The following is a 16,819-nucleotide window of genomic DNA, read 5'->3' as shown; positions in this document are numbered from 1 at the left end:
GGAACTCTTCACAATCATTTTGGTTTTTTCCCCCTGAATAGTTTGATATCATCAACAAACTTGGTCAGCAAACTACTTACCACACTGGAAGATTACTTCTCAGCACCACTGAAGTTTTTCTGGGGGATTTTGCAAAGCCTGGCCTTACCTCCCATATTTTTTAATACCTATATGAAATTGTAGGGGAGAATCATTCTCAGATCTGGAGTTATCAATGTGTGCTATTCAACAGTACTTCCTCTTTCCTATGAATCCCAACCTGTTGGTGTTTCTAAGCTGAAAAGAACTGATGTGGGAGATCAAGCTATGAGATAACTTCCCATTATTGGGAACTCTTGCTTTGTTCCATTTTACAATCACAGGACTCTCTCGACTCCCCAAAACCACTCCTTCTGCTTTCTTTTTGAGACAGAAAGAGAGAAAGAGAGAGAGAGAAACCCCAGAGGAAATATTTTGCTGTTCTCAGTCAATGACTGGCTTGCCTCCCCACCCCCAACATGAAGACATGATGGGCTAGCTCTACCAGGTGAAAAGTAATACAGGGGAGCCGCACCAGTGGCACAAGGAAGGGATAATGGGTAGCTACTGTGTAGTAATTAAAGGAAAGGGTTAAAGTTGGGTGATGGTGGTAAAGCCAGCAGTTGTATTGAATAGGCATAGATAAATTGTGGTCCAATCAAAGCATTTACCAAAGCTGGGGAAACAGAATTCCTGTAGAGTGCTGTGTTTCGTTCTCTCTACATGATTCAAAATCATGGTCAACAGTGACTTATAATCATACAGAGAAAACTATTCAGGTTCAGGTCCATGTGTGTGGGTTTTCCAATGAATATGTACATGAAGTCATGATAGTGTATGTGATCATGCTTCCTTCTCCACATATTAATTATAGTTTGAGGAAATACAAGTTGAAGTTCCCTATTGTGAAAATGAGAAAATATTGCTCATTAGCAATGGAGAAGTGGACACCATCTGCCCTTTTGTTCTCCTGCAGAAAATGAAGAAGTGGTGTTTCAGCTATTGTCTTCTACCTCCGTTACTCTGAAAGAGGAACTGTTTTTCAGTCTGACAGGGAGGGGGAAAAAAGCAGGGTGATGAAGAGGAGCGGGTGGTTTGATGACTAACATTTCACAGATGAAAGTTGGGACCATCTATGACTGCCTTCTTAGATGTACTGTAGGTATTTTTCAGATTTCTTGGAATTCAGTTCCCAGAATTCCACAGCCAGCATGGCATTGCTGAGTATTCTAGAAATTAAAGACCAGACATTTGAAGGTATCAAGGTGGGGGCTGCCCAGAGTCCTTTAGGAATGGGGTATTTATAAGCACTGCAAAATAAATAAATATCTAAATGAAAATGGCTTGGCACCTGCAAGACCACTTGTACCAATCTGACTCATAACGCTCAAGGATCTCTTCCTGGGAGAAGCTGCTAGTGGTGTTCCAATTCTGTTAGGTGAAGAGGACTGAGGCCAGAAAAAAACTTCTTCTTCTTCATGGAACCAGTTCTCTGGAACAATCTCCCCCAGAAGCTAGACACTCCAGTTCAGTGATGACCTTCTGGAACTTGGTAAAAACCAAACTGAAGGGGTTGATTGTTCCCCATCAATAATTGCTCTCTTGTGTAATTGTTCACTTTATTATTATATTGCTTATTTTATGGTCTGAACACCAGCAATTTTATACCGTCTTGCTTGATGGAAGAATTCTGGAGAAGTTGAAAGCATGCACATTTCTTTATGATCTTTATGTTAGTATAATAAAGGTATTAACCTAATTTTGGAATTATTCATATTGTTAATGTAAGAAGTCTTTGCTTTTTTCAATAAAACAAAGTTCTGTTGCTTACAGAAACCTCACAAAGATGATCTGCAATAGCCAAAAACTAGACACCCAGATACATTGGAGCTGTAGGAGGAATGAGAGCGATTTCTATTCTTTAAGGAAAGATACGTTCATTTTCAAACCTGATCGGGAATTGGGAATCCAGCGGAATGTTGACCTCTTCAATAACAGTATGTATCTGCATCTTTATGTGAAAGCTTTCTTCATCCAACTTCCTCCAATCAAGTACAGAACATCAGACCCAGTGTTTTGCCACATGTAATTTGAAACAATTTAAGATGGTGACCATGTAATCCTGAACAACTCCTGAAAAGGTAGTTTCAGTGATGACTTTGAAGTCTACCATGATCACCAACTAAAACATCACACTCGAGGGACTTTTTCTTGCCAGCTTAGTTATGGACATTGTTAAGCAGCATGGTGAAAAATTCACAAATAGAGCCCCAATCTTATCTCATATTCCGAGAATTAGGTATTACTTAAAACTGACTGTGCTGAGCAAACTAGTGCCCTACCCAGAAGGTGAACTGTAGGCCATACTCCCCACTCTCTTCTCTCAAGTCAGCCTTGGTGTTGTGCAAGATAGACATTTGTGAGAGGCTTACTATACCTCTTCATCTAACTAGGTTTTAGATGTTTTCCTATAATCAAGTTGGAGACTGACCATTTTTTCCATCAGTTGATCCATGGGATTAGATGCCATTCCAAGCAAGCATTGACAGACTTAGGGTGCCTTTGTTATTTCTCCAGATTGCTACATGGAACATGCAGAAATGTTACCGATGATCTGAGAGTCAAAGATTTTGACTGTTCTATCTAGCTTCTTATCTCATTTTTCTGGCCATGACAGCAACATTTTTATTGCATTAAATATATAGGGCAGCTTTCCCTAAGTCAGTGTTGTCCAAACTTGGCCACTTTAAGATGAGTGGACTTCAACTCCCAGAATTCCCCAGCCAGCATGTTGGACAACACTGCCCTAAGTGATGCCTTCCAGATATATTTAATTGAAGCTCTCATAATTCTCACCCAGCATGATTATTGGCCATACTGACTTAGGGTAATAGGCATTGAAGTCAAACGCACCTGGAGGGCATCAGATTAGGGAAAAGTCTTGATGTGCTGTTATAAATGTATAGAAAACTTGGGTTTTGTGATAGCCTCTTATATTTACAGATAAGAAATTTCTCCTACTAACATTCATTTTTATACAACTATTTAAGGCCAAAATACTGCCCTTCTATACTTCTGGACAGTATTAGTAAATATGTGGCTTTCACATGGGCAAGGATTAATTTATGTTTTTCCCTTATTCCTTCTTTTAGTCCAACCTCTACCACCTGAGAAATTAAATGTCACTGTCACAGAAGAACGTGATTTCCTATTGGAATGGAAAGCAGGTGGAGGAACAAACAGAAATCACATATTGGAAGGCCTCCCCCTGGATTTTCAAATAACCTACAAAAGAACCTGGGAACTCTGGGAGGTACTTAGGCAATTGTTATAATCACACAGTTACAGTGGTTCTGTTTATATTTATATTAGGGAACTAATAGTAAGCAATGGATGTCTTCCAGAGCAAAAGCAACTGTAAGTTCTGAATGGAGTCTGGAAAATGCTCAAAAACAAACCAAAACCCTAATCTTATGACACCTTCAGCCTCCTTCCTTCCTCCCTCCCTTCCATAGCAGCTAATAAGATAGTCCGGAATCCCTAACTTCTTTGAACATTGACCTTTGAAATGTTTGCCAAATAAACAAGTAATCTGGCTGATGAGGCTATGAGTAGTGCTTAGCCCTATGGCAATCTCAGGTGACCTTTCAGTCCATGAGTAGATTAATTAGAAATTGGAGCTGGCTGTTTTTGTGAACATTTATTTTGACTATAGATGGGCAACAACCTGCCGCTTTTAGGTAGTTATTTGGCTCCCCAACCAGTTTTTGTAGTCTCTGCACCTCCCCAACATTGGGCTATCAGAATTCAGTAACATCAGGCTGAACTACACTGCACAACAGTTTATTTTTAAAAAGGAGCAAACAGTAAAATAAGTACAGAAAACCTCCAGTAGGCTCAAATACATGCATTTTATTTTTTAAAATAAAAACACCCCCCACTCCTCCACCCTTGCCAAAAAAAATGAGAGGAGAAAATTCTGGCTGTACTCTCTTTAATGATGTTACTACAAAGCTGCCATATACCCTATGGCTCTCAGACACATCACACACACACACACACACACACACACACACAGACACACACACATTCACACAAAAATATACACAGTTTTTGAAAATTATGAAAGTGTAATAGCTTCCCCCAAGAGTTAGATAGTTTATCTATCAGATTTATATAGCTGCCTATCTCGCAAACACGACTCTGGTAAGTGTACAATGAACAATAATTATGGGAAAAAACACTTTTTTTTCTGCCAATATTATTACAGTTTTCCATAATTTTCCATCAGATCAATAGGACTTTCTGAAATATTCAGTACTTCATATTTAAAATATAGGAAATCATTGCAATAAGTAGAAAAATAAATAAATAATTGTTTTCAATATAATAATTTTATTAAAATTATATTGAACAGATAAAACTAATACAAACTACAAAGATAAAAAAGTAAAAATAAAAAGTGAAAAGTGAAAAAATAGAAAAGAAAAAAGAAAAAAATTAGAAAAGAAAAAGAAGTGACTTCCCCCTTCTGCTCAGCAAGTATATACAACTTCGACTTCAAGTATATATATCATCATCTCTTAAAATACAACAAATGATCTCTTCACCCTATATCTCACCTCATTCTCTATAAACATATCTATAAATCCTTGTCATCCATCCTAATCAGCAAAAGTCCATTAAGGTTTACCAGAAATAATCACAATCTATTATAAACGTAATCGAATAAACCCACTTAATTTCCTTCCTTTACATTTATATCTCCTTTTCTATTCTTAAACAAATCCCCCAAGCCTCATAAATCAAATACAATCAATTAAAAACTCAATAAAGCTTACCAGAAATAATAACATAACTATTTTAAGCTTGATCACATAAATTTAAAATATAAGAAATAATTTCTTTCCCATACAACTTTGTATATCATTAAAACAAAACCTTAAAACATCAACTTCTATAATCAGAAAAAAATAAATAAAAATTGCCAGAAGCAAAACTCTTGTCTATAGAATAAAACCTTAAGCATCATCTTCCAGTCCTAGTCAGAAAAATTCCATTAAAAATTGCCAAAAATAACAACCACCTTTCTATTTTAACCTTGGTCAAATAAACCCACTTCATATTCCTTTCCCTTACTCCCAAATATCTTGATCTTAAGCCCCTTCAAATAATATCCCAACACTTGGTTTCTTTTTATTTTCTTTTTGTCTTTACTCATAAAAACACAAACAATGTTAACAAGTCCCTTTTGTAAATTCAATGGTAAAAATGTTGTACAAGCCACTCTTCTGATCTATTATTTGCAAGCCCTTTTTAATTATTAAAACGTCAGCTGGCTTCAATTGTAGGTTCAGTTCACCTTGTTCCATATCCTTCTTATAGTCTATCATTTTAAAGTCCACATTTAAGTCAATTCCATTCTTGTCCAATGAAACTTGTTCCTCTTCCACAGCATAATTTAGTCTTTCAAGAATGGCAGAAATCTTTAAAAGAATCTTCTGAATTATTTTTTCACACATATCTCTTGATCCATTCGTTATTTCATTTGCTTCTGGTGCTCTGTAGAGTCCAACCTTCAAAGACCCAACTTATCACATTATTTTTTTCCAAAGAATGTAAACATCTACAGTTTCCCACGGGAAGGATTTTATAATTAATTTCAAACTTTTATTTGAAATCCCTCTGGACCCTTAGCCCACTTTTAACTTTCCAAAATCAACACTCTAAATGCCCTTTTGCTACATTCCAAAAAATAATATTTTTCCAAGTCCTTAAAATCATATTTAAAACTTCTTTCCCAAAAGAGAAGGAAACTCACCCAGTGAATACAGTAGAAACTTGCTGTTCTGAAGGGTCTTAATATTTCCAAAGCTATAAAAGGATAATCCAAAAAGTGATTAAGAAATGAGGCTTGGCTTAGCTTTTTGTCCTTAAAAGGCTACATTACGACTGTGAGCTTAGATGGTATCCCTCGACTCCCAGCCACTCAACTCATAAGCCAACCATAAAACCATGGTTTATCTGGTATACTTATGAGGATTGGCTGTCCGGAGTGCACCTGGGTTATCTCACAATCTCTCCTTTCTCTGGAGAGTTTTCACCGGTGTGGATCCAGCATCCAGCTGCGATCTCTGTCGTAAACATCATCCCGCTTCGGCAGGATGTACTGTATAGCTAGCTATGGCGCACACTAGAAGTCCCATGGCGCTCATTGGAAGTCCAGAAAAATAAATAATCTTCAAGTAAGTTTAGAATGTTGCTTTTCCTAGAACAGATAAATGTGTTTATTTATTCTATATTCTCATTCCAATCTCTCACCCTGTATTCTCTAGGAATCTTCCTCTGTATTAGTCTCAAATAGCTCCCGCTACCTTCTCCAACACAATAACCTTGTGCCTGGCAGCAGGTATGTTGCCCGAGTTAGAAGCAAACCAAGTCAAGGCAGTGGATTTGCTGGCCATTATAGTGACTGGAGTCCAGTGGTAACTTGGCAAACACAGGAAGGTAAGCTTAAAAAGAGGACACCTTTGTGTGACTACTGACTGAGAAAAGATGAAAACTGGATATTTGCAAATGTTGTACTATACTTTAAACTCCTGGAAGGGATCCTCATCAGCTGGATAAGATTTAGGCCAACCACTGGGATGTCTTCTCCATTAAGCTTCTATCCATCATATTAATGGGAAAAATCAGAAGTTGTTTTTCCTCCTCCATTGTCCAAATCTTTGTTTTCTCATCTAAAAGACAAACAATAATTTAAAACTCACTCTGGCTTTTAAAATATCCCCTCTATCTCAACAAATACATGCTTCATTTGCTATTCTTCATTAGTGATTGAATCACCCAGCCTGGTGCTCTTCAGATGGGTTGGACTACAGTTCCAAGAATTCCTGCCAGTAGCAGCACAGTTTACTGCACAGCAGTGTAGAGAGTAAGGAAGATGACCTTGATGGAAGAACCATTATCCAGGCAAAAGGGGCTGAAATGTTTTTTTAACGCCAGAGCAATGAGATAGTATTCAGAAGCAGTTCAGGCAGACACCTCTCTAATTCACTGAAGTATAAGAAGGAGGAGGAGGTATAGCACATTCAGACTAGCAAGAGTCTGTTATTATTGCCAATCTCAATAAAAGTAGTCTTAGCCTTCCTGTTGAGTTGAGTTCCTGATCTTGTCTACCTAGTGGGACTGACCCTATCTTTACTGAAATTGACTATCATAACAGAATCTTGCAAGTCCTCTTCTTATAGTCCAGTGAGTCAGGGAATCTCTATTACTTCAAATACAAATATCCAAGGTAAGGTTGCCTATCTCTGAAAAAAGAAGATTAAAATGTGATATATATTTTCATGCCTTTTTTAAAAAAAATCTCAAGCTGAAGTGAAAACAGGGCAAATGAAACCTAAGATTGGGAAAAATGTGAACTTCACATTGACCATTCATAGTATCCAATGCTCCTGTTTGTTGTGTGAATCTATTATCCACCTTTCTTAGGGAGGAGTTATGCGTCCCTATTATCCTATCAGAAGTACGTGGCTACAGAAACAATCTTGTTGCTTGTTCTCAGATAGCATAGTCTGCATAACTTTTTCATAACCCTTTTTCTGAAAAACATAGACATGGATGATATGTCCATAACATTTAAGTAGAGCACACACACACACATACACAAATCCATTTTTTTGTAGGGTGTGTGGGTCTGCATGGTTCACCTACAGCAGTGTTGTCCAAACTTGGCCACTTTAAGATGAGTGGACTTCAACTCCCAGAATTCCCCAGCCAGCTGGCTGGGGAATTCTGGGAGTTGAAGTCCACTCATCTTAAAGTGGCCAAGTTTGGACAACACTGACCTACAGTATCAGGTGCTTGCAAGGTATGGTGACTGTCACTTGAAAACCTTCATAGCATGAGCATCTTTACTGACTCATCTCAAAAGTGCTTCTGTGTCAGCTGCAGAATGCATAGTTTCGGGCAGGAAAGCTTTCTAGAAGAATTAATGTACAAGAGGGTAAGATAGTAACAATTTAAGAAACATAAATCTTTGTGTGAAAAAACATTTAATGCAAGAACCTGATGTCACACACTTTTAGCAACACCGGCCATGAGTTACACCAGATAATTTTGTAAATCTAAGGAAGTGGTTGAATAAATGTTGCTGCCATCATCTCCTTTGTTCCACTTGTCCTTTTCAACTTGATATCAGTGGGGCTTGATTTGCAAAGTGACAGAAAGATCAGAATCCTCTTCCCATTTTTAAAAGTCCAATATCAAAACTTCACAGAGTGAGGATAGCTACTTTGTCAAATTTTTACGTTATGGTTTTCAAGAGGGCTTGAAATCAATCTATTTTAGGCAAGGAAAAGAGATAAAGGCAATGTTTGACAACAATTTGCTTATTGTTTGGGTTTGTTGTAATTATTTCTAGGGTTAATGCAAAATGAACTCTCAGATTTATCAAGTGGGTAGTGAATCTGGAAAGGCCATTTCAGGGCACATTTTAGAACTTCAAACCTTTCAGCACAGGAAGAAGAATTTACCGACTTATCAACTATTGTCTCTATGCTTTCCCTTTCTCTTTTTCTCTCTTTTAACTAAATGGCACTTTGGAGTCCTTGGGGTTTTCTGAGCTTGGTTCTTTTCTTGCAAATGTTTCATTACCCGGCTAGGTAACATCTTCAGTGCTAAAATGGGATGGGGTTTACTCATTTATGTGCTGGGCCTGCCTTGCCAGTGCTGGGAGTGGGGGTTGTTTTGCTCCTCTGGTAGTTCTTTGATTGCCATATGTTTACTGCTTGATTGTGGGCCTGATGGTAACCTTTGCTTATCTGGGTGATGACTGCTGTTGAGACGCTCTTCTGGTCTTTTGTCTCTTTTGAATAGTATGTAGATGCTGTTTATCTCTGTGTGTCTATTAATTGCTGCCTTGTCTGAATACCAGGCTTCCAGGAATTCTCTTGCATATTTGGATTTAGCTTGGTCTAAAATGCTGACAGTTTCCCAGTTAAAACTATGGTTGAGTCTGTCCATGTGTTGTGAGATTAAGGAATTTCCATCATGTCTTCTGACTGCTAGTTGGTGCTTGTGGATGTGCTCGGCTAGTCTTCTGCCTGTCTGTCCTATGTAGTGTTTGTTACAGTCCTTACACTGTATGTTGTAGATGACTCCTGTTTTTTCTTCTTGGGCTACTGGGTTTTTTGGTTTGCTTAAGATGTTTTGGAGTGATTTTGTTGGTTTGTGAACTACAGAGATGCCATGTGGTTGTAATAGTCTGTTGGTGGTTTCTGAGATGTTTCTGATGTATGGCAGTGTGATCCTTTTCATAGCTTGTGTAGGTTGTGTTGTAGTAGGTTGAGTGGTCAGGCACTTTTTGATAAAGTTGTGTGGATATCCATTTTGTTGGAAGATGTTGTATAGGTGGTCTTTTTCCTTTTTCTGCTGTTCTGGGTTGCTGCAATGCGTTTGAATAATGTTCTTACACAGCTCCTCTTGTGGGAGGTTGGGTTGTTGCTTTGGTAATGGAGTACTTGATTGGTGTAGGTTGTCTTCCAATAAACTTGGGTTTCTAATTTCCTGTTCTTTCCTCTGCTGATGAGGATATCCAGGAAGGGTAGCGTGTTGTTGTTTTCTTCCTCTCTGGTGAATTTTATTACTTTGAAGATGTGGTTAATGGTTTCATGTGTCTTCTCTGGTTGTTTCTTTTTTATTATAACAAATGTGTCATCTACATACTGGTTCCATACTTTAGGTTGTATGTGGGGAAGTGCTATAGCTTCTAGGCATTGTATTACAATCTCTGCTATGAGTCCTGACAGTAGTGATCCCATGGGTGTGCCTCCGATTTGTTGGTATATTGGTCTATCAAACTGAAAATAGGTGGTGAGGCAGAGGTTGATGAGGTCCATGATTCTGGGTATTTCGATCTGGGAGTATTTGGTTAAGTTGGGTGTGTTGTGTAGTACTGCTGATATGGATTCTTTCACTAATTCTGGGTTTATGGACGTAAAGAGTGCTGTGACATCAAATGAGACCATAATTTCATCTTCATCTATGTGTACGTCTTTGATTTTCTGGAGGCACTGTAGTGAGGAGTTGATAGAATATTCACTGTTCTGTGTGAGGTGTCCAAGCTTTTTTGTCAGTTCTTTCGCTATGTTGTATGTTGGAGTCCCTGGTAAAGATACAATTGGCACTTCTAATCAATAAAGCTTTCCCTAGCTACCTTTTTCTTGAAATTATATTATCCATTACATGCAACTCTTCATTCCATTCTTCTCCAAGGCATTCACATCATGCACAAGTCATCTGTGGATTCAATCCCACAAGTAGTAGTGATGGCTGCTAGTTTTAGATATGTTCAGATGGCTTTAAAAGGTGATTAGAGAAATTTACTAAGGCTATGTCTAGCAATGACTTTTAAATCACAATGACTACTGGAAGCCAGTTACAGATGCAGTAGGCCACTGGGGAGATCTTCCAACAAAGCTTCAGTTCCACACCAGCAATGAGATGAGGTCCATTGTGATTAGATGACCTTGTCACTGGTGGGTTGTCAGTGAATGATGTTCCAATACATTTTTGTTTTTAACTAACAGCAAATAGCCATTTCAAGTTTGTCTGTGAAATAGCTCTGATGGGTATTTTGTGCTTCCACTGGAGAGGAATTGACTCCTTTGTAAAGGGGCACTGAAGCAAAGCTGCTATTGTACCAGAATCAAATCACTTGGTAGAGGAGCTTAGTAACTCTAAGAATACCAAAACAACTAGCAAAGTCATTTTCCTTTCTTTTTGTGAAGGGGTGGGTGCTTTTTTAGGATGGATGTGGGGTGGGTGGGATGAAGTTAATTGGCAACCAATCATGGATTGGCTGATAGATCTGTGTTCAGCTGTTGACCAGAAAGGGCAAATGTTGACTGCTGGCCACTTGAAAACAGGCCCATAGTCAGAGTGCCCCGAGGCCAGGTTAGATCTGAAAATGGTCAGAGTAACTGAGGTCAGTCTCAGTTGAACCTTAAAGTGAATGTGGAAGAACTACAAGACAAAGAGTCTCCACTTGCTACAAATTAGTAGGGAGGAACAGTCACTAGCGTGGTTTTGTCCTTGTGGGTCAATGTTATGCTGAAATCTTCCTTGCAGTTTCTCACAGGGCTATTTCTTCTGCAAAAAAGGCTTCTGTTTTGCTTCCTTGTTCTCAGAATACTTGAAAATTATTTTTAATTTCTTTTGGTGATGTTCTTGAGCTTTATTTATGGTTGAAATTGGCAAGTGTGTTACTGCTGGCATTGTTGATCTTTTTACACATTTCTCTGAAGGGTCCTGGTCTGTCTGTACCTCCCACATGTTATCTTCCCATGGGATTTGATTGTGTTAAACCAGGGAGCCTACAGACTGCCAGAGAAAGATGGGCTGTTCACATATACACAGAAATACATTTTATTAACTTCGTAACTAACTAGTTGCAAGAACATCAGATCCCCGGCACCTGTGATCATTTCATTAAAATTCTCTCCTTTGGAAAAAAAATATTGACAGCAAATTATCTTTCTTTAAATTGGGTGAGAACTGGTACATGATAGTTTTTCAGCACAACAGTGGACTTTTCAAAGGGAATTGACTGGCCTTTATCAGAAATAGGATATAGAACTAGAAGGTTGTGTTGGACCTATCCATCAGGATGTTTATATGTCTTATTTACACTATGATAGTCCATCTTAGTTTGAATGTTTGCTAGAATTGAAACATCTACTTGCTGACAGGTTTCAAAGCATTAATGAGGGCTAGATGTCACCGGAAGTATTGATGTCTTCTGAGACAATCTCCATTTTTGTCATAAAATAAGGACTTTCTTCACTATATTAAATACACTGTATACATTGTATTACATACACTCTTTTAAAAATCCTAAGGATCACTATTTTCATTTTTAGCAGTGCTCTTTATCAAATTCTTCCTTCCTACTGTTGTCATGTTTTACACAATTCCAATAAGTTTATTTCCAGTTTCTCCATCAGATGATGCTCGGCCCAAGAATCTTCAATGTTATTTTAATGGAATTGATAGGCTCAAATGCAGTTGGGAGGTGAGACAAGAGATCAGCAGTTCTGTTTTGTTCACACTCTTTTACAAAGACAATCCTGGATCAGAGTAAGAAACTATCTTTAAATCAAATATTTCCCTGAATGACTTACTTTTTCAAAAAATTAAATTTAAATTTAATTTACATTAATCAAATGTCTCCCTGTTGTATTCATTTATGTGCAGAGAGATGGAATGCTCTGAAGTCTATCAAGTACCTCTTATAAGCAATAATGCCACTTATCATGTATTGCAAAGCTGCGAGATCAATGTCACTAATCCCAACAGACAAAGCCAATATCTTGTGCATGTAGGGCTGAAAGAAGAAGTGAAAATGATACATTTTCATCAGAAAAGTAAGTCCCCTCTAGAGAATGCCTATCTATTTCACAGAAGCATGTGCTGGCTCCTGTAATTGTTGATTCTCTTATTTGGAGGATACCTAATACACAGTCATAAAGAAGTAAAAGTGCAGATAAAATAGATTATGTGATCCCCTCTAGGACAAGTCTAGCAGATTAAGCAGGATTCAGGCATGGCCTAAAGACACATGATACCACAACTTCACTGAAGTTAAATAGCTCTGGATTTTATCAGTGCCTGAATGGATATTCTTTAAATACCCCACATACTTTGAGTTGAACTCCATAATAGAAGAAAGATGAAATTTAATGTAACAAAGTTAATAGTCATCTAGTTGGGCACTCTGGCAGGTATGAAGTAAAAGACATGACTAGGACTGTGGACAATCCTTGCTCAAGTTTGTCCTCAATTTGAAACTTACTGGGTGACTTCTGATGTCACTGTTATGGGGACAAATTAGAGGAAGAAGTGCTGTAGACACTGCAGTAAGCTCATGGAGGAAAGCTAGGATATAAATGTAACCACTAAATATGTAACCGACAGGGCAGGTCCCCATTTTCTGCATTTCCATCCCTGTCTACAGTACCACAAATCTCCTCTTCTCTCTCTTTTTTCTTCTTTAAGCTGCAACATAGGCATGCTGGAATGAAGCTCAAAGTTTCAATGAATGGTACTCTACTTTTGTGAAGCTGAACCATCAGTTCTTCCTTGCTACAAAGTTTTTATAGACCAGTGGAATATAGACGTCCCGTTCCTTTTGCTTTCATTGTTTTAGCATCACAGCAATGATTGTTCAATGGGGGCACAAAAAAAAAAAAAAAGGGTCCATGTTAGTGTCAAAAGAGAGAATGTGGGAAGAGGATGAGAAGATATCCATGTGTACAAACATCTGGGAAAGCAAAGGAAAAGAGTGGGGACTAGGAAGAGGGAAACAATCACTAAAAGAAAAGTACCAGCCAACTAGAAGACCCATTCATGCAAGGGTGAGCCGCTGAAGTTTGCCTTCTTGGCAAGGAACAACATGATAAAGAAGCAGCGTAGGTTGCCATGTGGAATTGTCCAAAGTATAGAGACAAGAGTGTGCTCAATTCTAATTTTCCTAAACAAACCTTTTGACTTTTGACCACTAGGTGGCAATTATGTAAACCTACCTTACATTTAGCTTAATTTTTCTTTCTTCCTCATGTATTTACTGCAGGTGCAGGGCCTGAGTTTTTTTTTGATCAACTGGTTACTTTATTTTGATCCATTGGTTATGACAGGAACTGACTGACTGGCTTGTTGCCTGAGCCTGATGTCATGGACTGAGAGAGAGTCACTGACCCAAAGTCGCCCGGCTTACATTTAGCTTAATAAAGTTGTCTAAAACTTTTAAAATTAGTTTCTTCTGCACATGATAGAGGGCAGCAAAGGATGCTTCAGCAGTGATTGTTGTTCCAGCTGGCTAAGAATTTTGCTTGGTTTTCTATTGATAAGAATTTACCAGTATTTGCAAATTTCTGCATAAACAAACAGAAAGACCTTGATAACTTCTTTTCAAATGAAAGAAAATAAAACTAATTCTTCAGAGTCTGGGTTGGAATCCTTATGTATTATCCTATATTTGCAATGCTGAATTAAGGTTGCCAGCTTTTTTTTTTTTCCTGACAAGTTTCTCTTCCTAGACAGCTAAAAATTATACATAGGGATGTTTTGAAAAACTGTCCCTCTGAATCTGGCCTAGGCAGATGCACAAGCATATCGACTGGCTCAGTTTTTGGTAAGATCTTAGAAATATTTTTCATTAACTTGAAATTCAGAAAAAGCTGAATGAGGGAGAAAGTTAAAGAGATTATGTAATGTGTCCAGAGCCTGAGAAAGAGCTAGAAACTTCAAATAATTAAATTGATGAGTCTCTTGATACATTCTTTTGTTTCTTCTAGTCAAGCCGTACCCACCTTACAACCTGTCCATGCCTATGTCTGATGGTCTTAAGTACATCCTGCAGTGGAATTGCAAAAAGATCCATGAGATATATGACTTGCCAAAGACATATCAGATCTCATACTGGGAAACTGGAAAACCTTCAGAGGTAAGCTGGAATAGATTGCTTCATAACTAGCAAACAGATTATGTTTCTGTTTGCCCTCATTTAATTTTTCTTTTTCCTGTCTTACCTTTTCCTTCCTTCCTCTCAGCCCAGATTTGTTCCCAGTGGGATCCAGAAATTTGTTTTTACTTCAGAGTTCCTGGAACTAGGCAAAAGTTACACAGCAAAGGTGCGAGTAAAAGTAAACTTTGATGGTTACGATGGTTTTTGGAGTGAATGGAGTGAAGAATTTGGCTGGCCAACTACCAGCGGTAAGTCAAGAGTGGACACTAATCTTCTTTTGATCTTTATAGAGAAATAGTTTATGCTATCCTCAGAAGGCAAAACATTATATACAGTACATGATTTCGTTTAAGTTGTGACCCCGAGTCAGTTCGATTGTGGTGATCTATGTAGGTAATTAATTAATTAATTTTTTTAAAAAAAATCACATCACAGTGGGACTTTTTGTGGATTGTGTTTGTGGTGTGTTTATGTGCATGCTTTATGTATTTATTTCTAAACATCATTTGATACTGCTTTAAAGCAGTTTAAAATGGTTATAATAAATGCTATGAATTAAGGGTCAGAAATGATGAAAGCAGTGAAAAAAGCTCCGGTTATACCAACTATTTAAAAAATAAATACAATCTATGCAAATAATGTGATTGCATGCAGTAGATCACAGGTTCAGTCCCTGACATCTCCAGGGAGAACTGTGGTAATTCCTGCCTAAACTCTGGAGATAGGTTCTCTTTGACAGGCTGCAGTATCTTGGACAACATATAGTTTCTAAAGCAGTCTTTCTCAACCTTGACAACTTGAAGAGGTGTGGACTTCAACTCCCAGAATTCCCCAGCTAGCCATGCTGGCTGGGGAATTCTGGGAGTAGAAGTCCACACCTCTTCAAGTTGTCAAGGTTGAGAAACACTGTTCTAAAGCATCTTCAAAAGCAGCCCCACTTGGAATATAATGCCACACTGTACTATGATCTGATCTGGTTGTTTTTTTCTAAAACTTGCTTTAATTGTTCATTTAGTTGATTTTTTAACCTTTCCCTTTTTTATCCTCTGTTCTGTTTTAGCTTTTCCTCTCTGGACTATCGTGCCAATAACAGTGATCTTTATCATTCTGATGATGGCAGGAATCTGCTTTTGTCAAAAATATCTTCTCAGGTATGCCTGATGTGCATTTTAATACCTTGGCATAGTGGAGTTGGGAAGGTAGCAAGGGGCTATGCTAAGAGTGCTCCTCCCTTAACTCAAGTCTTAGGGTGACCTTCCTCAATCTGTTAGATATGCTGAGACAAGTTCCAGAATTCTAGCTGGATATTCTGGGGGTTGTAGTGCTAATGCATCTGGAAAGTGCTAGGTTGGAGATAGCAAATTTTGAAGGCAATTTCAACCACTATATGAAAACTGCCACACTATATAGTCAAAGGTCCCAAGGCTGCTTGGAGTGGTGGTTTTAGAAATTTGTAAGGTAAACTATCTAGACTGAATTCTGGGATCGTGGTTTGCAACTAGGTACAAGAGATCAAATAAAAGTACTCTATTGTCATTATCTCATCACTTTCCCCATGTCTGAAACCAGCAAATTTTGTTTAGAGTAAACCTAAGAGTTTCTGCTAGAGAGACAATGTAATGTCTATTTTTTTGTAGGATTCTTTTTTTGAACATGACATAATTGGGCTAAACTGAGCCTTCTTTGCCTCTCTGAGTTTTTCTGTAGTTCTCCCAAGCCACCATGAAGTCTTTGCGAACTATACTTCCATTATGCAGCCTCAGGTCTAAATAATTCTCTGTAGTCTTCTTCCAGTAGCTGTACACTACTACCTGCATCCTTTGCAATGAAATTGTGACAAGCAACACAAAACACATCCTTTTCAGTGTGCTGTGTTCCAATCAGGGGTTCAGTTTGTACCAGGCTGGGATTTAAATGTTACCCTGATTTGCCATATTTTTTGCTGGGAATTATTTTAGCACTGGCTATATAAGACTTTTTTGGCTTAGATTGTGCAATGTCACTTGGCCCAGGTAACCTATTTATATAAGTAGGTACATAATCACCTTGGGCAATAAGCTATCCCATGACATCCAGGATCATTTTCTTCAATCCATTCATCCTCACAAATGTCAGACTCACTAATATTGTATAATTTCTCTGCATAATTTCTCCTCCAACAAATGCTGGTTTCATTCAAAACTTCCTGGATTTCTGAGACATCAGAACTCCATTGAACGTTTTTTGGTGGGTGAGAGGCTACATTTATGAAAGACTGATCTAAAGTTCTTTACA

General features: G+C 38.0%; 1 protein-coding gene across 3 annotated transcripts in view; it reads left to right on the top strand.

The window, feature by feature from the left end:
- The window catches only part of CSF2RB (colony stimulating factor 2 receptor subunit beta), a 35,610-nt gene that overhangs the window by 9,327 nt on the left and 9,464 nt on the right, over nucleotides 1-16,819 (top strand). For 2 of the 3 annotated variants that reach the window (XM_088141061.1, XM_088141062.1), the window contains exons 4-11: nucleotides 1,852-2,015; nucleotides 3,171-3,331; nucleotides 6,354-6,525; nucleotides 12,015-12,159; nucleotides 12,277-12,446; nucleotides 14,376-14,524; nucleotides 14,631-14,793; nucleotides 15,606-15,696. In XM_088141061.1, coding sequence (XP_087997187.1) covers nucleotides 1,852-2,015; nucleotides 3,171-3,331; nucleotides 6,354-6,525; nucleotides 12,015-12,159; nucleotides 12,277-12,446; nucleotides 14,376-14,524; nucleotides 14,631-14,793; nucleotides 15,606-15,696 — 1,215 coding nt within the window. The remainder of the gene's footprint in view (nucleotides 1-1,851; nucleotides 2,016-3,170; nucleotides 3,332-6,353; nucleotides 6,526-12,014; nucleotides 12,160-12,276; nucleotides 12,447-14,375; nucleotides 14,525-14,630; nucleotides 14,794-15,605; nucleotides 15,697-16,819) is intronic. The other variant, XM_025169037.2, reaches the window with a different exon arrangement.

This window comes from Python bivittatus, unplaced genomic scaffold, assembly GCF_059951505.1.
Source record: "Python bivittatus isolate LINGU-HERP-01145 unplaced genomic scaffold, Pbiv_v1 ctg000330_np1212, whole genome shotgun sequence".
NCBI lineage: Eukaryota > Metazoa > Chordata > Lepidosauria > Squamata > Pythonidae > Python > Python bivittatus.
Note: the sequence above shows the minus strand (reverse complement) of the source record. Positions and strands in the feature narration are given on the sequence as shown.